Source organism: Cygnus olor, chromosome 25, assembly GCF_009769625.2.
Source record: "Cygnus olor isolate bCygOlo1 chromosome 25, bCygOlo1.pri.v2, whole genome shotgun sequence".
NCBI classification, from domain to species: domain Eukaryota; kingdom Metazoa; phylum Chordata; class Aves; order Anseriformes; family Anatidae; genus Cygnus; species Cygnus olor.
Window position 1 is genome coordinate 997,659 of NC_049193.1, and position 21,373 is coordinate 1,019,031.

Genomic DNA, 21,373 nt, shown 5'->3' on the forward strand with positions numbered 1-21,373 from the left:
CTCCCCGTCCCTGAAATTTCCTCTGGCACAGTCGTGTGCTTGCACTTTTTTTTTGTTCCCCCCTCCCCCCCCCCCCAAACAGCCGTGCTGTGCCCCCGCTCCTCTGTGAGCGTCGGTGCCACAGCCGTTTCCGAGGCTGCCGTGCTAAATTCAGCCCTGACGTGCCCCGTTTGTGTGTGACGGCTGCACGCAGGTGAGGGCCGGACCTGCCAACCTCTGTGCATCAGGTCCGTGGGACTCAGGAGCAGCTGGGCCCACTGATGAGTGCGGGTCTGGGTCAGCGGGATGACGGACAGGAGGGTAGGGGTACAGCAGTGGCTGTTAAATCTGCAGATGTGATAGCTGCCAGCCAGCTGCTTGCCCAGCTGGGTTTGTCTGGGTTGGAGTTGTTCTATTTCTTTTTTTTCTTTTTTTTCTTTTTTTTTTCCTTTTTTATTTTTTTCTGTAACATCCCAAGTTTGAGTTGCCACCTGTTGTGCTGTCATGCTTACCAGCAGCACAGCCTTCAGACTGCTCGGTAACCACCCGGACCTGACGTCCTGTCCAGACCTGGTCAAACTGTTCCAAAATTTAACCACATTTCACGCCCTGGAATTAACGAGCTGGGAGCAGGAGCAGAGGGGATGGAGGAGGGGAGGCTGGTTAACGGCTGTCCCCAGAGCAAGTTGACTCCTGGGACAAACGAAAACCTTGTTCAGATCAGTGGGATGGCGCCCAAATCCCTGGGCGACAGCGGAAAGGTGGCAGGGGGTCAGCGAGAGGTACATGATGAAGGTGAGCGCGCAGTCGGGGCTGAAACGCGCCGTACGGGCCCCGCGCTGCTGCTGGGAAGACACCCGGGGAGCCCACCCGGAGGAAGAGGTTGGAAATCGAGGACTGAATTCGAGGACTGCGTTCGTAGACAGGATCTCTGCTAAAAGCAGGGTGGGCTGAGCTACGCTGCGGTCCTGGTTCCCTGCTCCTGCTGGGCACGTCCCCGCGTTCGCTTGTGGCGCTGGTTGGAGCACGAAGCCGCTCTCCGGGACAGGCGGGGACGAGGCTGGAGCTGACGAGCGGGGGAAGAGGCGTTCAGATAGCACTTACACATTTCTCCGACCTCTTCCAAAGGCGCCCGGTCCCCTTGAAGCGTGCTCCTCCTCGTCAAATCGCCTCAACCTGCCCCAGAGCCAAAGGTGCCTTTGGCAGCCTGAGGGGAGCAGGAGGGTCGCTGCCGGAGGGCCGCCGCTGAGCACCTGCATCTGGAAAGGAGGAGTGGGGGAAAGAGAAATAAAAGCTAAAGATTATCTGTGTTTCAGTTGCACTGGGGTACATTTCTTTACCCGTTTTGATGCTAATGTCTCATTTAGTATGTTGCATGTGTCTTCTTTGTTTTGATTTGTTTTTTATTAAATAAAAGAGAAAAATGTGTATATTTTTGGCAATTTAAGGTAATGTAGCTAAGATATATTTTTTTCACGCTGCTTGACTGTTCTTTATTATAATAAATAATATTAATATTAACATCAAAGACTTTTTAATGCAGTTAGGGTTTCGGCATTGAAAAGAGAATAAGGTCTGGGTGATGAACCCCCCCACCTAGGTGCTGTGCTGTCCGTGGGGCTGAGGTGCATGGGCAGGGTTTCAGCCTCTCTGCTGGCTTTGCACCTCGTGAGTGAAGGAGACCAGGGAGAGGGGAGAGCGCCTGTAATTTTTCCTGTTAGCACAGAGGAGGCAGCCGAGCCCTGGCGCTGTTGTCGTAACCTTGACCCTGCCAGGAGAGGAGGGAGAGGCTGAGCAGTGCCCAGTCTCCCCGGCAGAGTGGCCGCAGCCTGTGCTAATCGGCAGAGCAGCCCCCGAAAAAACCCCACTGACCTTGGAAGCTCTCCAGCTGGCTCCTCGGGCCTCGCCTCCGCAACCTGTTTGTGTCCCTGCTCAGGGGATGTGGGGGCAACCAGAGACACTGGCATTGACTTTTTCACCTAAGGGTGGTTTTACTCGTTCAAGGGGTTGTCCAGGGGAGGCAGAGTTTGCCACACAAAGCCTGGGCTTGCGGAGTTGGATCATCGAAGGCTCAGGGTTGTTGTAGGAAACGTTCAGCTGTAGGAAATGTTTAGTTACTTGGAGGGAAAAGGAGGTTTGGTGCCCGCATCTGAGGACTCGGTTGCTCTCTGCTGTGGCCGGTAGCTGCAAAGCCTCCTCTTGGTGCCCAGAATCGCTGGGCCTGGAGCAGGTCCCCACTGATGTAAGCGGTTGCTGAGGGCGTTGAGCAGCTTGTGCCAGCTCAGGAACTTGTCCTCTGGTTTCTCAGGCTGGAAGGAAACGCAGTGCTTCTGCTTCAGTCCTCTGGTGTGGAAGTGGTGGGAGAGGAGCCCAGCGTGGGAGGAAACCCGCTGCGGAGCTGGCAGGCCGCGTGCGGGCGCTCGGTGCCAGGGCACAGGCTGGGAGGGAGGCGCGGGGGCTGCTCGTGGAGCACCAGGGGCCCGGATCCAGTTCTGCTGTGTTTCTTGGAGCCCTGAAACACAAAGAAGCTGACTATTTCTGCAGAGTTGGGTTGCTTTATTCCTGGCATGGTTCTTCTCTTTCCACTGCTTAGCTCTCGGTAGCATTTCTGTTCCTGTTTTGCAAGGAGGGGGCTGGAGAGGCAAGAAAGGATGGCACTGAGCTTTGTTCCCTGGTTTTGTGACAGACAAGCAGGTCTTGGCATCTTCTTGGACCAGGATAATGGGAGAAATATAGCTACAGCAGGTGCATGAAATGTATCTGTCCAAGCAATCCCATGCAGAGCCCCTCTCTTCTACAGCTCTTAGCTCCTACAGGCTCCGCCGCTGGTCTCTCCCAGCCGCTCACCAGTGTCATGAGACGTAGCTCGTGTACACACGGGGGCTGTCTTGGTCCTGGACACCACGGAGCCTCATTTTTCTCTCTGCTTCCACACTGGCAGGCGTGCTGTAGCCACAAGCCGGCTGCCCTGGCTGGCTGGGGCTGGTTCAGACTCCGGCTCTGTCCCTGCAGAGCGTATGGATGCAGATGGCTTGAGCCCCTTGGCTCCCTACCAAAGACAACATAGACATAGACGAGGTCTTCTCGTGTGCTCGCTATAGGACTCCGGGGGGGACATACCAAGCAGCTGATATCATACTCTTTGGGGTGAAATGTTCAGGCCAGTTGGCAGGGTGAGAGGTGACCGACATGCCTGAAGCAAGCGGGGACGCGGTCCGCTGCGGTGGTGGAGTGGGTCCCTCGGGAGCTCAGAACAGGCTGCAGTTGTTTCGCGTGACCGGAGGATTGGCTCGGGATGCAGATGCTCTCCTGCTGCAGAGGCCTGGAGAAAGGGACTTGTGCTGGGAGGCTTCTCTGCTCAGCACAAGTCCATCAGTTGGCCTAAACCTCCCTCTCCTCTCCAAAGGGGAGCGCAGCCACAGCTGCATCAGGGGCCAGCTGCACAGAGCAGCAATGCCGGCTGCTCCTAAAGCCTTTCAAGTTAAAGCCGGGTTTGTTTGCACTCCTCTCTCCAGTGCACGTCGCCCATCCAGATGCTGATAAGGGCATTGCTCTGTTTTATGTTTGCACTTAAGGACACCTGCATCGTCCGTCCAATTCCGGCCCGATGGGGCTGAGCAGGCACCGCTGTGCTCCAAGCAGTTTGTTCAAGGGCTCTCTCCCAGCCCAGCCAGTCCAGCACGTTTCAGAGCTGGCAGCTCACGCCGCTCTCTTATTTACTGTTGCCCTTGGTATATGCTGTGCTGTGCGGTTTCTTAAACCCACATAAGTAAAAATAATCAAGTGCCTGTGATCAAAAAAGCCTTGAGGCAGGGAGCTGAATGTGTCCCTGGTGCCTCTCCCGTGCTTGTGGAGTTGTGAAGCCTGTGGATGTCACCTTCACGGCCGGGGGAAGGTAGCAACAATCTCAAAGGTAACTTGCAGCAGCAGGTCTGAAACCGCAGCTCAGAGGTGTCCCCTCCTCACCCATTTTCCACGTGGAGAAGCGGTGGCACAGAGAGGAGGAATTTGCTCAGGAGCCAGCTCTCCCATGCTTTGATCTGCCTGGAAAAGGGACGCTGGCTCTGCAGGACCCACGGGGCCAAGCGCAGGCTCCTGGGTGTCCGCATGGCTTCAGCCCTGCAGGGAAGCTTCTTCGGACAGGGGAGCAGAGGCAGCCAAAGAGCTCGTAAGCGTGCTAGCACAGCTGCTGCCCTTCTGGTCCTTCTAACAGCGCCTAATGGACGAAGCCCAGCTCCAGCTGTGGCTCCCCACGCCCGTCAGGGTACCTGCAGCTGTGCAGGGGCAGTGAGGGCAGGCGGAGCCTTTGCTTTAGCTCCGGGGGTTTTACGTGAGAACCCTCGGTACAGAAAATCCCCTCCCAGCCCACCGCTGCCTGCACCAGAGCCGGGGCATTGCTGTGGAGCTGCAGCTGCTGCAAGGAAAGGGCTCTTTGCTGGCGAGACCTCCGGTGCTGTGCTCAGGGCTTGGACCAGGCACAGCTGAAGCCCCTTGCCCCCATTTATCCCCTCCCTGCCCGCACAGGCTCCCCCCCTTGCAGCTCCCTCCTGCAAGCCCGCAGCCCCGAAGTGAAGGTGGTGGGTGCCCCGGGGGGGGGGGGGGGGGGGGGGGGGGGGCAGCAGCAGCCCCCGGGCCCGATCGTGATCGCGCCCCCCCCCCCCCCCGCGGCGAGCGGCCATCTGCGGGGGCTCAATCACGGCGGCTGTCAGCAGAGCTGCGTTTCCCAGTAGTTAAACGTTAAAAAAAAAAAAAAAAAGAAAGGAAGGGGGGGGGAACTCAGGGCGGTGAGGGCCACCCCCCCCCAGTGTCCCTCCTCCTTCCCCCCCCCGTCTCTTCCGGCGGGGCGGGGCGAGGCGGAGCCGGCCGGGGGGTGTCGGGGGGGGGGGGGGGGGGGGGGCGCTGGGGCCATGCTGCGGTTGGGGGCGGCCGCGCTGCGGGCGGGCCGGGATCGGGCCCCTCCGGGGGCTCTGCGCGGCCCCGCGCTCTCCTCTGCCCCCTCCGCCCCCTCCTCCGCCCCCCCGCAGCCGTTGGTGGTGGAGCTGAAGGCGGGGAAGAAATACGCGTGGTGCTCCTGCGGGCACAGCAAGACGCAGGTCGGGCCCGGCGCTGGGGGAGGGAGCCCCCGCCACCCCCCCGATCCCCCCCAATTCCCCTCGATCCCCCCCCCGACCCCCCCCCCCAACCCCCCCCCCAACCCCCCCATACACAGCGCGGGGACGCGGCAGTGGGGCCGGGGGCGGGACGCGGGGTCCCTCGGGGCCGCTCGGGGCGGGGGCAGCAGCGGGCCCCCCCCCCCGCCCCCAACCCCGCCGCCACCGCGCCCCCCCCTTGTCCCCCGCAGCCCTTCTGCGACGGCTCGCACCGGACGGCGGCCCCCGGCGTCTCCCCGCTGCGCTTCACGGCCGAGGCGGACGGGGCGGCCCCGCTGTGCGTCTGCAAACGCACCCGCAGCCCCCCCTACTGCGACGGCAGCCACCGGGAGCACCGGGAGCAGGCGGCCCCCCCCGGCCCCCGGCCCTGAGCACGGCCCCGCCGCGGAAGCTCGGCCCCGCCGGGGCCACGGAGGCTGGGAAACGAAAGCCCCCCCGGGACCGGGACCGGCGGAGTGGGTGCAGGATGGGGGTGCCCCCGAGGGAGCTGGGCACCCCCCCGGCAGCTGGGCACCCCCCCGGCAGCTGGGCACCTCAGGCACAGCCGGGTGAATGGCAATCTGCAGCATTTATTCCATGTACAAAGCTGTCGTTATACAAATGTTTAACCAATAACGATATATGGATATCAGAATATGTTACAGGACATTAAAACGCCGTACAGGATGCAAACATACCGAGCAGTTTGGTTTGTACCATATAGGAAAAAACGAAACAAAACAACCCCCCCCCAGAGCCCCACACAAACCCCAGACCGAGGCACTGCTGTGGCCTCCCTCAGTCCATTTTAGCCTATTTACAAGGAGAAAAGGGGTGTCAAAACCGAGACAAACAGAGCCCCCAACACGCTTTGAGCCCCAGCCGGGGATGGGGAAGAGACAAGAAACAACTGGGGCCCATCCCCAGCACCCACAGGCGGGGAGCCCGGGGCTGTGCTATAGCAAAGGTGCCTTCAAGTCCGTGATGGGGGTGCGGTACTTAAAAAAAAAAAAAACAGAACACAACAGTAACATCCCACGTGTCCTGACCTTTGGAGTCGGGCTGTCCATACAATTCCCGTGCCGCTTTCCTTTGGTTCTCACCGTGCCGCTGCCGGCTGCTGTCCGGGCGCTGCAGGCACTTGCTTGGTTTTTGTCACTCGTCCCCCCCTCCCCAGCGAGGGGAGGAGATAAACCCCCAGGGTCTGCGCTCCCCGGGGCTCCTGTGCTTTTTTTGTGACTGTGAAGTTGGTCCCCTCCCCAGAGCGCGTGGGCAGCCGGCGGTGCCGGTGCTGCTCCTGCCCGAAACAGCAGCGCCTTCCCACGCTTCCCCTCACCGAAGCCTCCTGGCTAAAGGCACTGTAGTCATTTTTTTATTTTTTATTTTAAAATCCAATGTGGGGACAGGAGGAAAGGGTGGGAAGGACAGAGGGGGAAAAAGCTCTGAAATGTGGCGAAGCTGTGGACGTTTGCCAGGGGGCCAGTGGCACGGGGGTCCCGTGGGTGCGGGCGGCTCCTGACTCCGTGTCCCCCTGGCTGGGTGCTGCCCCCACCACGCAGCTGCCCGGCCACAGGCGCACCCAGGGAGGTGGCAACTCCCTTGGCAAGGAAAAATCCAATATTCACTGGGGCTTGTGCTCCTACGCCTCCCCGGTATGGCTGGCCCTTCACCATCAGGGCACAAGTGTAGTTTTTTTAGCTAGGAATAAAAAAAGAAACTACTTACTGTGCAGAAAGGGAGGCGTCTGTGTAAGGCTTTGCTAGATCAGAGCCTGAAACAACGTCCAGAGACCACACAGGGAAAGCACAAAAGAAACAGAAACGTGCATGGCAAGGCAAAGCAGGGTGGGCAACACCAGCAAGGGATGCTTGGTGCCAGCAAACGGACATCGGTACCAGCTGGCTGTGGGCACCACGTTATCGAGCCTGGTGCAAAAAGAAAACCCACTGAAAAGCAAAAAAAAAGGACACAGCGGGGCTGGGGGCACGCGGACGCGGAGCAGCTCCCCCTCCGCTGCCAGAGCCCAGCGGAGCCGCACCGCATCGCACCGGCAAAGCCCACGCCGAGCCCGAGAGCGGGGCTGAGGCAGTGGAGGGAGTTTTTGGCTTCTGTGCTTGGCCCTTACCTGTGCTTAGCCCTTACCTGTGCGTCCGGCAGGCCCTGCTCACCGCCCTGTCTCTCTCTGAGCGGGCACGAGGGGAGAGGGGTGGGGAGGAGAGGGAAAAGCATTAGAGAGAATGAGCAGGGCAGGCGGCAGCGCCTGCGTGGCTCCCAGCTCCGGCATGCAGCTTCCATAAGTTAAAATTAAAAAAAAAAAAAAAAAAAATTTAAAATATTCAACCACATTTATGTGTCTTATTTGCATTTTAAATTAATCTGGTCAATCAATAGAAAATAAGTATGTATAATTTTTTCTCCCTATGTACACATATATATTTATATATGTATATATATAATATATATAGATATATAAAACCCAGCCAGGCGTCCCTGTTTTTTTTTTTGTTTGTTTTTTTTTGCTTTTTAGGTCAAGGCGGAGGCCGTGCTGCCATTGACAGTCGTTTTGCGGCACCGGCTGGCGGCCGGGGGCAGCGGGTGGCAGTTCGAGGTGCCGTTGAGCGCGGGGCCGGGGCCGCTGCCGGCGGTGGCGTTGGAGCTGGGCGAGCCGTGGGACGGCGTGCCGGGGCTGGGCAGGGAGGACGAGGTGGCGGGCAGCGTGGCGGGGCTGTGGGCTTTGTCGCTGACAGACTCGCACTCGGAGGCGCCGCTGGTGTTGGTGCACTCGGAGGTGGCCGGCTGGGACAGCTTGAGCCGCTTGCAGGCGGGCTGGACGCGGTATTTCAGCGGCAGGGGCCCGTTCTGCAGGAGGGAGAGGGGCAGACGGATGGCATCCCGCACCCACAGCACCCCACGCCCTCCTGCACTGCCCTGGGGAGAGGGGCAGGAAAGCACCCACGGCTCCCCCCAGCAGCCCCACCACTGCAGGTGGGAGCTGGCCTCCAGAAAACCAGCCCTGAAGCAAACAGCTCCCTAAGGCAGGGAGGCATCTGGGGAGTTAATTTCTGTAGATGCTCAATTTTTTAAGTTTTCCATTTTGAAGTTTTCCAATTGCTAGGTTTTCCAGTTATTAGGTTTTCCAATTGTTAGGTTTTCCATTTTTTAAGTTTTCCAATGCCGTTTGCCTTCACCTAAAGGAGCTCTTTTCCAAGCTCTTCTCCAAGAGAAGCCCTGGCAACTGCAGCCTGCAGCAGGGACGGAGGCGGTTCCGCTTACCCTCCTCCAGGGGTAGATGTAGGCGATGTCCATCAGGGTGTAATACTCCCTCAGGGGTTCATCTTCGTAGAGGACTTCCACCTGGCATAGAGGACAGCATCAGAGCCACTAAGGGGACATTGGGGTTTTGCTGACTGGGGGCTCCTGGGGCTCCCAGCACCGTCCTTGCCAGCAGCCAGAGCAAACTCCCAGTTTATGTGCAAAGCGCTGGCCCCTCAGGCTGCATGAAAATGGGCCAGAAGGGACGGATCCTGCCCCAGCACTCACCTGCCAGCAATGCAAACCCTGTGCTTCCTGAAGCAGAGCCGTGGTATTTGGGAACAGGCGAAGCTGGGCACGCTGCCAGCAGGAGATGCAACACGGGATGCCCCCCCCCCCCCCAAACCCGCACACCCCGTGGGGGGCTCGCGCTCACCTTGTACTTGCTGGGAACATCCATCTTGTTGCGGAGGAACTTGGCCAGGTGCATGACCGTCATCGCGGCGGGACAGCGCAGGAATCGCACCCCGTTCTTCTGGGGACGCAGCAAGGCGGGGACCGGGGGGAGAGGTGTCGCTGAGAGCCCACCGTGGGCAGGGGGCAGCTCCCAGCCCTGTCAGCAGACGGCCTGGGGGTGCCCCCCTGCCCCCCCACCATCCCGACGTGGCCGCGCATGGAGCTCCCCATGCCTTGGCCCCACGCACTCACCTTTTCCTTCTCCAGGTCCCCGTTCTCGATGGTCCCTTTCTTCTCCTCCCTGGGGGGGGCACGAAAACAAACACAGGACAAAGTTGCAGGAGAAAGAAAAAGGCAGAGGAGAGGAAAAAACACAACCCCCCAGAAGAGCGGTCCGTGGTGCGGCTACGAGGGGAAACACCTTGGGAGCTGCAGCCAGGCTCTTGGCTTTGCCCCCCCCCCCGGGCCATGCCCACGCACACGCTGCTGCATTTCCCATGCAGCGCCCCAAAACCACATCAGTGTCACTGCCCAGGCCACCGTGCTCCCCCCTCCCTCGGAACCACCGCTCCCATCACCACGACATCCTTGGAGGCCGCCCCTGCTGCCGGGGATGCCGCAGCCTCGGGCTCCGCCGCCTGGGACGAACCTTGTGGGTGCCCTCCCTGCCTGCCCAGTGGGTGGAGAGCCCACGGCCGCAGCACCCATGGGTGCTGTGGGACAGCGTGTGGGGCAGGGGGTGCTGGCTGCCCCCCTGTCCCAAAGACAAGACCCAGCCCAGGCAGAAGCCCAGCAGCAGCTGGGAGCGGTACCTCGTTCCTTCGTAAAACTCTATGGACAGGCTGACGATCTCGTCGTCCGCCAGGTTCCCCTTGTCCTGCTCGGAGACTTCCCCGCGATCCTCGTTGGAGCCATTGGGAACTGGGGGGCAGGAGGAGGGGGAGGCTGAGCCGCGGCTGGGGGCTGAGCGGGGCCGGGGGCGCCCCCCGGGCTGCCACTCACCCTCGGCCATGGGGTAGGCTGCGTAGAAGTCACGCCGCCTCTTCATCTCGTCTGCAAGAGAAGGGAGGAGGAAGGTGGGGGAAAACCCACCACGGGGCAGAGAGAGGCAGAGGGAGAGGAGCGGGGGGGGCGCAGACCCCCGGACCCACCGCTCCTTCCCCTCCTGTCACTGTCACCGGGGAACGGCGCGCGCAGGCGGCGTGCAGCCCGGGGGACCAGGCTCCCCGAGGGGTGGGAGGGATTTAAAAACAACCCCAAACCTGTTCTTTCTCTCTCAGTTATAATCATCCATGCCTGTACCTTTGAAAAGCCCCGGGACCAGTTTGTACACGATATCCTGGAGGGTTTTGTCTGACCTGGGGGGAAAAAGAAAAGGAAAAAAGAGAAAAATCAGCTGGGTTGGGACATCTCTCCCCTCTCCCTCCATGAAAACCCCCAAACAAAGTCCGGAGCCCGTCCTACAGCGACGGCTCAACCCTGCCTTGCAGGAGCAGCTGTGGGCCTGGAGCTAGGCAAGCGTAGCTCCCCCTGCACCCCCACAAAGGGTTAACCCTGGAAAAAGAAAGAAAACCATCTCAAAAATCCTTGTAATTGCCGAGGACGATGACAGCATGATTTTGGGGCCAGGATCCGTTTCAGTAGTCAAAACTATTACAAAAACACACCAAGAGCTTGCAAAAAAAAAATCTAAGATCAGCGAATGTTTCTGCAAGTTTTAATTTGCATCTCATTTTATTGTTGGGCTCAGATGCAGCTCTCGGCCAAGGCTTTGCATTCCCCCTGCCGTACAGATTGCAGGACAGAGCCAAATGCGAGCTGGTGTAAACCAAAGCGAAGTTTATTCACTAAAATCTGAGCACCTCCGGGTAAGATCTCCAAAAGCACTCGAGCAGGGGGAGCTCAGGTCCCGTCCTCAGCACAGACCCAGGGCCGGGGCTTTGCTCAAGGCCTTGGGCTCTCGCTGCAGGCAGGGCGTTTGGCAGACTTGAAAAGCTGAAAAAAAAATCTCAAAAACAAAGCAAGAGCAGTGGGAATGGTGAAAAGTAAATTATATCTGCAATTATTTCCACTTTAATAATAAGGCCTTTATTTTAAAGGAAAACAAATGACCATAGCAGCTATTCATATATTATTTTTAGCCTAACCACGTCTTTCATCCCTAATTCCTTGGTGATGTCACTCTGGTTCACGAGGCCCCGCTGTGATTTTATTTATAATACATACCCAGAGAATTTGCTTTGTAATTTACAGCAAGCTAATGAAAAAGCAACCTCTGCCACTTGATTGGCAGCTTAATTGCCAGCCGGCCGCTGCTGCTGCATGAGTCAACCCCATCCAGCCTGGCGTGGCCGCACCTGGGGGCACAGGCGGGCAGCACCCCGGGCACGCGCAGCATCGCGCCCAGCACCCATCAGTGCTGTGATTCGCCCTTCGGCCCCAAATCGCCCAAGCAAGCGTGGTAGGGGGCAAGTGCAGTACAAAGGGGACCCTAGATGGCCGGGCTCGGGGCTGCCACGGCCGCTGTGCCGTGTTCCCCTCTGCGCACAGGCTGGGAGGCTTCAGCGAGGGAGCCGTGGGAGCTGGAGTGTAAATATTTCATAGTGAACCAGGGAAAAAAAAAAAAAAAACAAACCATAAAGCGGAAAAAGTGTTACTACAGAAACGGATTTACATGGAAGAGGCTAAAAAAAAAGGAGGAGGAGGGAGAAAAAAAAAAGCGCCCAGTGATGTATTGCAGCCTTTCACGGTTTCTATGCCAACCACCTGCAGAGCCAATTCCGCCCCGATGGGACGTGTCTGCGTCCCCAGCCAGACGCGGGCTGGCGCGAAGCCCCTGTGCCATGGGCACGGCTTCACCTGCGCCGCCGCCAGCCCCCCCCGGCATCCCCCCAGGGCCACGGGACCATCCCCACGGGGCACAGCACCGGGAGCTGTAACGCATGGGTGGCCGCAGGTCACAGCAGGGCTGTAGGTTGGACGGCTGCGGTCTGCGATGCACGGGGATGGTGCGGGGCAACCCCTGCAGGCACCCGGCCAGCCCCTCCGGGGGGGGACACCCCCGGTCACGTCCCCTCCATGCCAGGCTCAGAGCCCCCCTGCTCACCTGATGCTGAGGAGGGGCCTGGTTTTGTGCACCTGGACATCACACATGGGGCAGTACTTGTTGGTCTCCAGGTAGCGGACGATGCAGGTTTTGCAGACTGCAGGGAGAGAGGTGACCTGAGCAAATGGGGGGGGGAAAACCCTTCCACCAGCCCCACGCCCCGCACTGACCCGGGGCAGGACCCTGCTGCCCCCTGCCACAGCCCCACTGCGGCTTGGGCACGGCCAGGCCGGGGCACCCATGGGTGCGGCGGGGCCAGGTGCTGGGACACTCACAGGAGTGCAGGCACTCCACGATGGTGGTGGCGTCTATGAAGTAGCCGCCGCACAAGGCGCACATCAGGTGGGGGTTGAGCTCGGTGATCTTTATCCTGGTGGTCCTGTGCATCTTGGAGCAGCGCCGCGGCGGATCCTCCCTGGAGGGAAATACCCAAAACAGCTGCTTGGTGCCAGGCCAGGACCAACAGGACCCGCTTCTGCCTCTGAGGGGCAAATCCAGCCCGGGGGCGCTGGGGCTGCCCCAGTCCCGCACCCCGCAGCCCTGGGGTGCAGGAGCAGCACCCACGCACAGCCCCACGCAGCCCCCACCCAGCTCCCTCGGCTGTGAGTTCCCATCTCCTGGTCCCCGAGCGGGTCCCCACCGCGCCAACGAGTGGGGACAAATCCCCCGGGGCAGCCAGCCCTGACTGTAGCTCCCCGGGCTGTGCACACATAGACACACACGTGCACACGCACACACTCGCACGCACGAGTATATTTTTGTTGCGTTCGATGGAGAAGGCATTTCCAGCCACCGCCTCGCGGTTTCTATAGAAACTCCAGGGGCTAGGGCTGGCCACTTGCCCACAGCCAGGAGTGCACGCGGGCACCTGGGCAGGGCTGGGTGTGCAAGGCCAAGTGTGCAAGGCCAGGTGTGTAAAGCCAAGTGTGCAAGGCCGAGTGTGCACACGGGGCCGCGGGGTGCAGGCATTGTCCCCCCACCAGCACGGGGGGCGCGGGGAGTCGCTGCCTGCCCGCTCCCCTGCCTGCTCCGGACCCTACGATGGGAGACGGCGGAGCCGGGCCCCGAAATCGCTGCAGTTTTCCTGTTTCTACGGCAACCCCAATACTTGGAGAGGAGCCAGAACGTTATTACAACCAGCCGAGCCGGGGAGAGGGGAGAACAAGCCCCGGGTTTGTGTCAATGAGCGTGGGCAGAGCGGTGGCAGCGCGAGGGTGTGCCGGCAGCGCGGCGCGCAGCCCCCCGGGTACGCACACGGGGCCGTGCGCACGCACCGCGGGGCCACGCGCAGCCCCACGTGCACGCAGGTGGAGGCACACGCACACACACCTGTGCCCCCCCCCGTGCAGGGCTGGGCTTGCGGCGGTGCCGCCCGACAGCGAGCCAGGCCCCTCGCAAGCACCCCAACCCCGACACCCCGAAAACCGCCGGGACAACCCGCCAGCCCCACAACCGCTGCTGCGCGGGGACGGGGTTTAGGGGCAAACCCCATGCCCAGGGAGAAAATGGGGCACGGAGGGGGCTGCGTGTGCAGGGGGTGCTCGGGGCTGTGCGTGCAAGGCCGGGGCCGTGTCAGGCGCGTGTCCCGGGGAAGCCGCCTCGCGTGCCGCCCTCTCCTCGCACTCCAGGCTGGGTTTCTGCACAGGGTCCCCGGAGGCAGGTGCACGGGGACACCGTGGGGACAGGGATGGGGACGCTGCAGTGACGGGGACCACAAGGACACTGCAGCTGCCCCAGCACGGGGCCAAGCGGTGCCCCAGGGGGTGCTGGCAGGGAAGGGGCTGGGGGCATCGGGGCCGTTGCGCAGCCCCAGCCCCGGGGGTCGGAGCTGGGCACCCCCAGGGGACACGCGGGTGCCCTGCCCCCGGCTGCCCCCGGGCAGGTGCCCTCGACCCCTGCAGCCCCAGGTGAGGGGGGGCCGCCGCCAGCGCCCTGCTCCCCCCAGCCAGGGGAACGCCAGGGGGCCGGGGGGAGCGCAGCTGCACAGGGCTGCGTTTTGGGTGGGTTTCGATGCTTTTGGTACTTGCAGCCGCCAATGGCGGCCCGGGTCTCCCCGGGAGGGGGGGGGGGGGGCCTGAGCCACCGGCGCAAACCGGTTCTAATAAACCCGGGTGATAACAGCCGCGATTTCCTGCCGCGGGGGCGAACAAAGCCCCGGCCCCCCCCGGCCCCCTGCCCGGTGCCGCCCCGGTCGGGGGCTGTCGGAGCGGGTCCCGCCGCCTGCCCCGGGATCGCGCCCCCCCGGTCCCCCCCCGGTCCCGGCTCTCGGGGGTCTTTTGTCTCCGTGGGCGGTGGCCGGGCACGGCGCCCCCCTCCCCAAAATCCCCGCGGGCCGGACACGCGTGGGGAAGGGCGTTTCAAAGTCACCGGTAACTTGGAGCCGCCCGGCCGCCCCCTGCCCGCGGGCCCCCCCAGGCGCCGCCCGGCCCTCCCGGCGCTGCCCTCGCTCGCACGGCGGCAGCGGAGCCCCGAGCACCGGAGCGCGCCCCCGCGGCCCCCCGACGGGCCCCCCGCCCCTCCCGGTGTCCCGGCCCGGCCGCGGGGAGGGTGACACCGGCACGGGGCAGCCCCCGCCGCCACCGCGGGGCGGAACAGCGCGGCCGAGCCGGGCGGGAGGGGCACGGGCACGCGGGGGCGCGCACGGGCACAGCCCCCGGACCGCGGCCGGGACACCCCCGGGCACGGGCACGCGCGGACACGGACACGCGCGGGCACGGACACGCGCTCCCCGCCGCCCCCAGGCTGCAGTCCCCCGGGCAGCCCCGGCTCCGGTGCTCGAGGCCCGGGGGGGGCCGTTTGGGGACCGGGGAGGGGGCGGCCGCGGGGAGCCCCCGGTGCACCGCAGCCCTTTGTGCTCGGGGCCGGCTGACAGCCCGCCCGGGGGGGCCCCGCTCCGCCGCGGGCCGGGGGCTGTCAGGGCTCCGCCGCCCCCCGCCGGTGCCCGGAGGGGGGGGGGGAGGGTGCACCGGGTGGGGGGGTGATCGGCCCCTGGTTCGGCGGCGGCACAAAGCGGGGGGAGGCGGCCATCGGCCATCTTGAACGCGGAGAGAAAAGGGCGCGGGGTGGGGGGGGCGGCGCGGGGGGGGCGGCGGGGCCCGGCGGGGGGGGGCCCGGGGCCCCGTCCCTACCTGGTGGCGGCGGCGGCACCGCGGCCGCCCCTCCGCTCCCCCGGGCTGGGCTCGGCGCGGCGCGGCTCGGCTCGGCTCGGCGCTGCGGCCGGGGCCCTTTTTTTTCTCTCGCTCTTTTTTTTTTTTTTTTTTTTTCCCTCTTTCCCTCCCTTCCTCCTCCTTTTTTTTTTATTTTTTTTCCTCTTTTTTTTTTTTTTTATTTTTTTCCCTCCTCCAGCCGCCGCCAGGCCCCGCCCCGCCTCACGTGACCTCATTCCTTTGGGGTGTTGCGGGGGGGGGCAGCGAGGGGCCGAGAGCGGGGCCCCCCCCCCCCGGGCCGCCCTCCGAGGGGGGGCACCGGGACAGGGCCCCCCTGCGCCCCCCAGGGGACCCGGCCGCCCCGCGGGGTCGGGGCGCAGCGGTGCCTCCGTGCCTACGAAGGACCCCCCTGCTGCCACCCCCCTCGCTGTGACTCCCCCCCTCTGTGCGACCCCCCCGATGTGCTCGGGGAGAAAAGAAAATTGCCCCAAATGGGCCGGAATGGGCCCCAAAGCCGGGCCGGGGCGGCGCTGCCCAGCCCGCAGCACCGAGCGGTCCCCGCGCCCCCCATCCCGGCGGCACCGCCCGGGGAGAGCCCCGGGACCCCCCCCGTGTCCCCCCCGGCACTGCTCGGCCGGGCGGCCCCGGGACCCGTGGGACCTTCCCGGGACCGGGACCGCCGGTCGGGGCTCGGCGGGGCTGGCAGGGCCAGAGAGGAGAGGATGGGAAGAGAAGAGAAAAATGGGAAGGGGGGAATAAAAGGGGGAGGAGAGGGAAAATGGAAAAGGAGGGAAGGGAAGAAAGGAAAGGAAAAGGAGGAAAATAGAAACGGGGAAAAAGGAAAGCGGGGGAAAAAAAGGCAGGGAAAGAAAGGAAAAAAAAAAAAAAAGAAAAGAAAAACCCCGGGAAATAAATTAGAGGAAAAAGAGGGAATGGGCGCGGGGGAAGGCTCCGGCCGGCCCCCATGTCCCGCGCGTGTCCCCATCCCGGGGTGGGTGCTGCCGGGTGGGTGTTCCCGGAGCTGGGTGCTCCTGGAGTGGATGCCCCCAGGGTGGGTGCTCCCGGAGTGTCTATTCCCGGGGTGGGTGCTCCCGGTGGGTGCTGCCGGGGCGGGCGCAGCCCCGCGGCGCTCCCGGGGCGTTCGGGCTCAGGGCGGCGGCCGCAGGGCTGCTCCCCAGCGCGGTCTCTGTGGCGCAATCGGTTAGCGCGTTCGGCTGTTAACCGAAAGGTTGGTGGTTCGAGCCCACCCAGGGACGGCCCGCGCCTTTTTCGTACTCGGCTGGATTTATTATTTTTTATTTTTTCCTCCCTCTCCGCCCAAGTCCAACCCGACGGAGCGGCCGGGGGCGACAGGCAGAGGAGGCCAGCGCCGGGCAGGGGGGTTCATTTTGCAAAGCCTGCGGGGGGGGGCTTTCCTGGCTCCCCTGCAGCAGGAGGGAGGGGGCGGCCGGTGTCCGGCGGCTCCTTGTCCTCGGACCGGGCCGAGATGGACCGGGAGAGGCTGCAAAGGGGCAGGCGGTGGCCCTGTGCCCACCGAGGGCTCACAGCTCGCTCTGGGGGGAAGCTTGCCCCGGGTCAGAGCCTGAGCACAAACGTTTCTGCTCAGCCCCTGCCGCCTGCCCCCTGCCCCGAACAGAGACTTGGAAGTGTTTCCACCAAGAGTCTGTATTTTGTTTCAAAAAAAGCTGAAGGGGGTCCAAACCCTGCATTGCTAAAGTTCTCCTCTCCTACAAAGTCTTGTAAAATCTATTTATGTTCCCCGCCTGCCCTGATTTTATTTTCATACCCGAAATAACGCAGTTAATGTTTCGATGCAGGGCGCGAGGCAGTGCCAGGCGGATCCCCGGTGTTTCCAGCCCAGAGCCACAAACAACGCTCCCACGGCCGAGCCCGGCGGTGCCGGGGCTGGGGATGAGGATTTCTGCTGCCGTCCACGTCCGAGAGCACAAAGGGCAGAGAGGTGCCCAGCGGGCATCACCTCCCCGGTACCACCTGAGCCCGCCGGGGCTGCAAAGGAACGAGGCTCTGCTGAAATCTGCCTTTGATTTCCGTCTGGCTTTGGTGCTCCTTCTGTCCCCAGCGTGTGGCATGTTCCTGCCAGACAAAGTGTGGCCTCTGACTTCATTCCCGCAAGAAACATTTTACAATGGAAAACTCTTTAAAAATACAACAGCCATGGGACAGGCTGAGCCTCCGGGGCTCGGTCCCTGGGCGGGTGAGCAGGCCCTGCACGGGCCGGAGGTTTTCATTGAAACCAGGTGGGCTGATCTGGTGTGCATTTGAGAGCGTTTCCAAACACATGGATCTCTTTCCCTTTGGCACAACATCACTCCCCTAAATTAAACGTTTAATCCTGTCTCCTCCAGGAGAGGGGAGAGCTGGCGAGCGGGGATGGGGAAGGAAATCCAATACTCTGCAGAGCGCAGATCCCCCTTTCATTTGCTTTCTGAATAAAAAATACCCTCGCGACCACTTGCCAGGCCCTTTCCCCTCCCCGGGATGGGCCACGACTCACTGCTCTACAGAGCGACTTCGTCGTGCCGCCCTTTCCAAAACAGGGCACATCTGGGCTTTTGCCCCTGGCTCCCAGCAGGACAAGGACAGATGGAGGATGCACGAAGCCTGACCCGCACAGGGCTGTGCCCAGTGAAGCAGGACGGGTTTCCTGGGGTTTTTAGTTCAGTTCAGACGAGTTTGGGGCAACTTTTCCCAGCACCAAACAGGAGATGCCGGGGCCACGCTGGGCTGAGTCCGGCCGGTCCCAACCCGTCCCCCCCCCCCGATCATGACTGTGACAGGAACGTGCGTGTGTGCAGGGGACAAGCACGAGGCTGCAGCACAGGGACAGCTCCAGAACCACCAGGACTGCGCCTGCCAGCTGGGCGCTGCCCCCGCACGGACGCCCCGCTGTGCAACCACCCAGCTGTGCAACGTCCCTGCTCAGACACCCAGCTCTTGTGCCGGGTCCTTGCACGCGCATCCAGCTGTGCAGCGCCCCGCACGCCCCCCCGGCGGGGCGACGCCCCCGCGCCCACCCAGCTCTGCCCCCTGCACCCGGCTGCGCTCGCTGCGCCCCCGCCCCTCGGTCCGCCGCCGTCCCGGCATGCCCCGCTCCCCGTGACTCTTCACTTTTCTCCCCCTGCCCACACCCTCCAGCCCCGCCCCTCGGAGGGCCCAGCCGCCAATGGCGAGCGGCGAGCGGCGAGCGGCGGCCAATGGGAGGAGGAGGGAGGCGGGACGAAGGAGCAGGAGCGGCGGCGGCGGAGGCGGCAGAAGCAGCAGGGCCGGGGCTGGCGGGGGAAGAGCGGCCGGCACCATGGTGAGCGCCGGGACGGGCCGGGGGTACCGGGAGGGCTTGGGGGGGCCCGGAGGGTCCCGGGGGGAGGGCTGGGGGGACCCCGGGGGGTCCCAAAGGCTCCCGGTGAGGCCTGGGGGAGGGCGCCGGGGGGGTCCCGGGGGGTCCCGGGAGGGCTCGGGGGGTCCCGGAGGTTCCCGGAGGTTCCCGGGAGGAGGGCGGGGGGACCCCGGGGGGTCCCGGAGGGTTCCAAGGGCTCCCGGGAGGGTCCCGGTGGGGCCCGGGGGAGGGTCTGGGGGAGTTCCGGGGGCGTTCCGGGGGTCCCGGTGTGGCCCCGCCGCCCCCCCTCATCCGGCCCCGTCTCGCAGTCGATCATGTCATACAACGGCGGGGCCGTAATGGCCATGAAGGGGAAGAGCTGCGTGGCCATTGCCGCGGACCGGCGGTTCGGGATCCAGGCGCAGATGGTGACCACGGACTTCCAGAAGATTTTCCCCATGGGGGAGAGGCTGTACATCGGGCTGGCGGGGCTGGCCACCGACGTGCAGACCGTGTAAGTGCTGCTCCGGCCCGCGGGTTCACAGAGCCTGGAAGAGGCACCTTTACGTGGGGACTAACGGCTGAGCGTCACCGGGTTTGCTCGTTTGGGGAGGGCGCAAAGCCGGTACCAGCACTCCTTTTCTTGGTCTCCGCTCACTGGGGCTCTCTTGGGCTGTCTGCAGACAAGCCAGAAGGCTCTGACTCAGGTCAATGCTGTGCTCATCTTTGATCTCACAGCATGTACGGATTGTGCGATTTCCCTAGTCTTTTGTTTCTTGGGTTTATGAAGCTTCTACTTATGTTTGCAATACAAGAGCAGATTCTTTTCTAAAAATAAAACTGCGTGTGATTTAAGGTCTCGTCACTGCTAAGACACCTGAATCATTTCATGTATAAAAGGAGCTGCATCTCGAGTACTTGCCTATCGCAGGCACGCATCAGATTTGCTACCTCTCAGCACACAACAGAACAGTTCAGGCCTGGGTGAAGATGAAAGTGAAAGGAGCCTTCTCTGGCTTTAATGTTGTTTCTCCTCTCTTCTTGCAGTGCCCAAAGACTGAAGTTCAGGCTGAATCTCTACGAGCTGAAAGAAGGCAGGCAGATCAAGCCTCAGACTTTTATGAGCATGGTTTCCAATCTGCTCTATGAGAGACGGTAACTGTCAAACACCCGAGTCACTTTGTGCGTTAGTAAAGGCTGTGGTTGTTGGAACCGATCCCATTCCAGAGAGTCGGGAGGATGAGGAGGGCTCCTTGTAAAGACGTTTTTTTTGATATGGGAAAAGGAGATTTCCGTCTAGAGACAATGTTATCTTCAATTTTCTTGCAAAACAACACTGAGTTTTGTTAAAATGCTCCTGTAACAGTACAAGTTCATTTACTGTGCCATGCTAAAACCATGGCAGGATGCTTCTAGATTGACCTGAAAGATCCCCCAGCAAAAGGATCTGTGTAATTTTTTCCTTGTACGGATCCGTACATGTTCATGTGTGGCTGCTTCCAGGTGGTTGAACTGGAGAAAAACTGAGAAAAAAACTATGCTGTGCTTTTCTTCACAGGTTTGGACCTTACTACACAGAACCAGTCATTGCTGGACTGGACCCCATAACACACGAACCTTTCATCTGCTCTCTAGACCTGATCGGCTGCCCCATGATAACCGATGATTTCGTGGTCAGCGGCACCTGCTCAGAGCAGATGTACGGCATGTGCGAGTCCCTCTGGGAGCCTGATATGGTGAGTGAGGTGGCCAAGTTCAGCTCTGCTTCTTGGATTCAGCCTCCTGCTGTTAACTGGAGAACCTGAGCTAAACAGGCTGGATGAAAAGCTCTGTCCTTTGATACTTCCTGGAGAAGTTCAGAAGAAAGAGGCTGTAGCTTGCAGCAGCCTGCAGGAAAAATCTTGCAGCGTCTTGGATGATATTTTGAGGTTTGAACAAAATCTGATGACTCAACACCTGGTTTTTACACCAACTAAAATAACTTCTGTTCTTCAGGAACCCGATCACCTCTTTGAAACGATCTCGCAGGCCATGTTGAATGCAGTGGACAGAGATGCCGTATCTGGAATGGGCGTAGTAGTACACATAATGTAAGTGCTGCTCTCTTCCCTTACAGAACAGCAGTAGAATTTAACAAGCTGTATGTTAAAGTCAGGTGAGGGATCTCACTTCCTTTCAGTAGCATTCTTAGCAATGCTGTGTCCGTTCTAAGTGCTGTTTGATTTCTCATGGCTGCTCTCTGCTGCAGCTTACGGCTGTTGCTACAGCAGCCAGGGGAAGTTAACTCTAGAGTTCAACTCTCACTACGTAGGGCTTCCCTAGCTGCATTTCCATCGGTATTGAGTAGTGTGATTCCTCACATGTGGGTAACACTGGCCAAGAGATTGCTCTTTGCCAAAGCTGAATGCATGGTTTGCTTCAGAAGTCCAAATGCAGTCAGGAAGCTGCTTATTTTGCTCGTGGTGTTGCTTACTACTGGGTACAATACGCAGTATCCCAGGCATTACTGCTTATTGCACCTACTGAGCTCCCTTGGGGAGAAGGGGCAGGAGGATGGGATTTTCCGAATTTTAACAGCCACCTTCAGGTTTAGATGATCCCGCCTGCACTAGCAAACAAACTACATATGCACATTGCATCTTGCTAAGGAAGTGATGATCTTTAAGGAAGTATTTAACAGGAATTTACTGGTAGTTTTCTCTCTCTCCCTCTCTAGTGAAAAAGACAAGATCACTACCCGGACCCTGAAAGCTCGCATGGACTAGCCCAGCACAACTGCGTGCGCGTTTCACATCCCAGTCTGCTTGGATTTTTTTTTTTTTTTAATAAAATTCTTTATTGTAGTGAACTTTCCTTTTCTTGAATCTGAACAGTAAGATTAAGTTCTAATCTCTAAAGCTATCCGAAGGAGCTTGGGTTTCACATAGTGGAGTTTATCTTTCTCTCTAAGCCACCTATACTGATCTTTCCA

General features: G+C 61.1%; 3 protein-coding genes, 1 long non-coding RNA gene and 1 other non-coding gene across 10 annotated transcripts; 4 read left to right on the plus strand and 1 right to left on the minus strand.

Moving 5' to 3' along the window:
* Window positions 1–63: 63 nt before the first annotated feature.
* Window positions 64–15,164, minus strand: PCGF2 (polycomb group ring finger 2). Of its 6 annotated transcripts, none has more exons than XR_005814682.1 (10): window positions 12,198–13,647; window positions 11,923–12,019; window positions 10,119–10,174; window positions 9,819–9,869; window positions 9,629–9,737; window positions 9,069–9,117; window positions 8,797–8,895; window positions 8,382–8,462; window positions 6,158–7,967; window positions 64–1,238 (listed from the first exon to the last, which is right to left on the minus strand). XR_005814682.1 is itself a non-coding variant. In XM_040537129.1 (10 exons), the coding sequence occupies exons 2-10, from the start codon at window positions 12,307–12,309 to the stop codon at window positions 7,632–7,634; spliced, it is 987 nt and encodes a 328-aa protein (XP_040393063.1). In that variant the 5' UTR covers window positions 12,310–12,337; window positions 15,051–15,164; the 3' UTR covers window positions 6,491–7,631. The 6 variants fall into 6 exon arrangements, 5 of the variants coding, with proteins under 5 accessions (XP_040393063.1, XP_040393062.1, XP_040393061.1 ...); XM_040537129.1 differs by lacking the exon at window positions 64–1,238 and adding an exon at window positions 15,051–15,164 and having other exon boundaries at window positions 6,491–7,967; window positions 8,797–8,892; window positions 12,198–12,337; XM_040537128.1 differs by lacking the exon at window positions 64–1,238 and adding an exon at window positions 15,051–15,108 and having other exon boundaries at window positions 6,491–7,967; window positions 12,198–12,337.
* Window positions 1,528–4,708, plus strand: LOC121059912. The gene is made up of 2 exons (XR_005814683.1): window positions 1,528–4,619; window positions 4,652–4,708. It is a non-coding gene; the product is annotated as an uncharacterized LOC121059912 (long non-coding RNA).
* On the plus strand, window positions 4,837–5,805 carry CISD3 (CDGSH iron sulfur domain 3). The gene is made up of 2 exons (XM_040537133.1): window positions 4,837–5,072; window positions 5,321–5,805. Exons 1-2 carry the CDS (start codon window positions 4,887–4,889, stop codon window positions 5,498–5,500), a joined length of 366 nt encoding a protein of 121 aa, XP_040393067.1. The 5' UTR covers window positions 4,837–4,886; the 3' UTR covers window positions 5,501–5,805.
* Window positions 15,165–16,250: 1,086 nt separating the features above from the next.
* On the plus strand, window positions 16,251–16,324 carry TRNAN-GUU. Its single transcript has one exon. It is a non-coding gene; the product is annotated as a tRNA-Asn (tRNA).
* Window positions 16,325–18,237: 1,913 nt separating this feature from the next.
* PSMB3 (proteasome 20S subunit beta 3) lies at window positions 18,238–21,245 on the plus strand. The gene is made up of 6 exons (XM_040537150.1): window positions 18,238–18,387; window positions 18,732–18,916; window positions 19,450–19,557; window positions 19,961–20,138; window positions 20,398–20,492; window positions 21,119–21,245. The coding sequence occupies exons 1-6, from the start codon at window positions 18,253–18,255 to the stop codon at window positions 21,165–21,167; spliced, it is 750 nt and encodes a 249-aa protein (XP_040393084.1). The 5' UTR covers window positions 18,238–18,252; the 3' UTR covers window positions 21,168–21,245.
* Window positions 21,246–21,373: the final 128 nt, after the last annotated feature.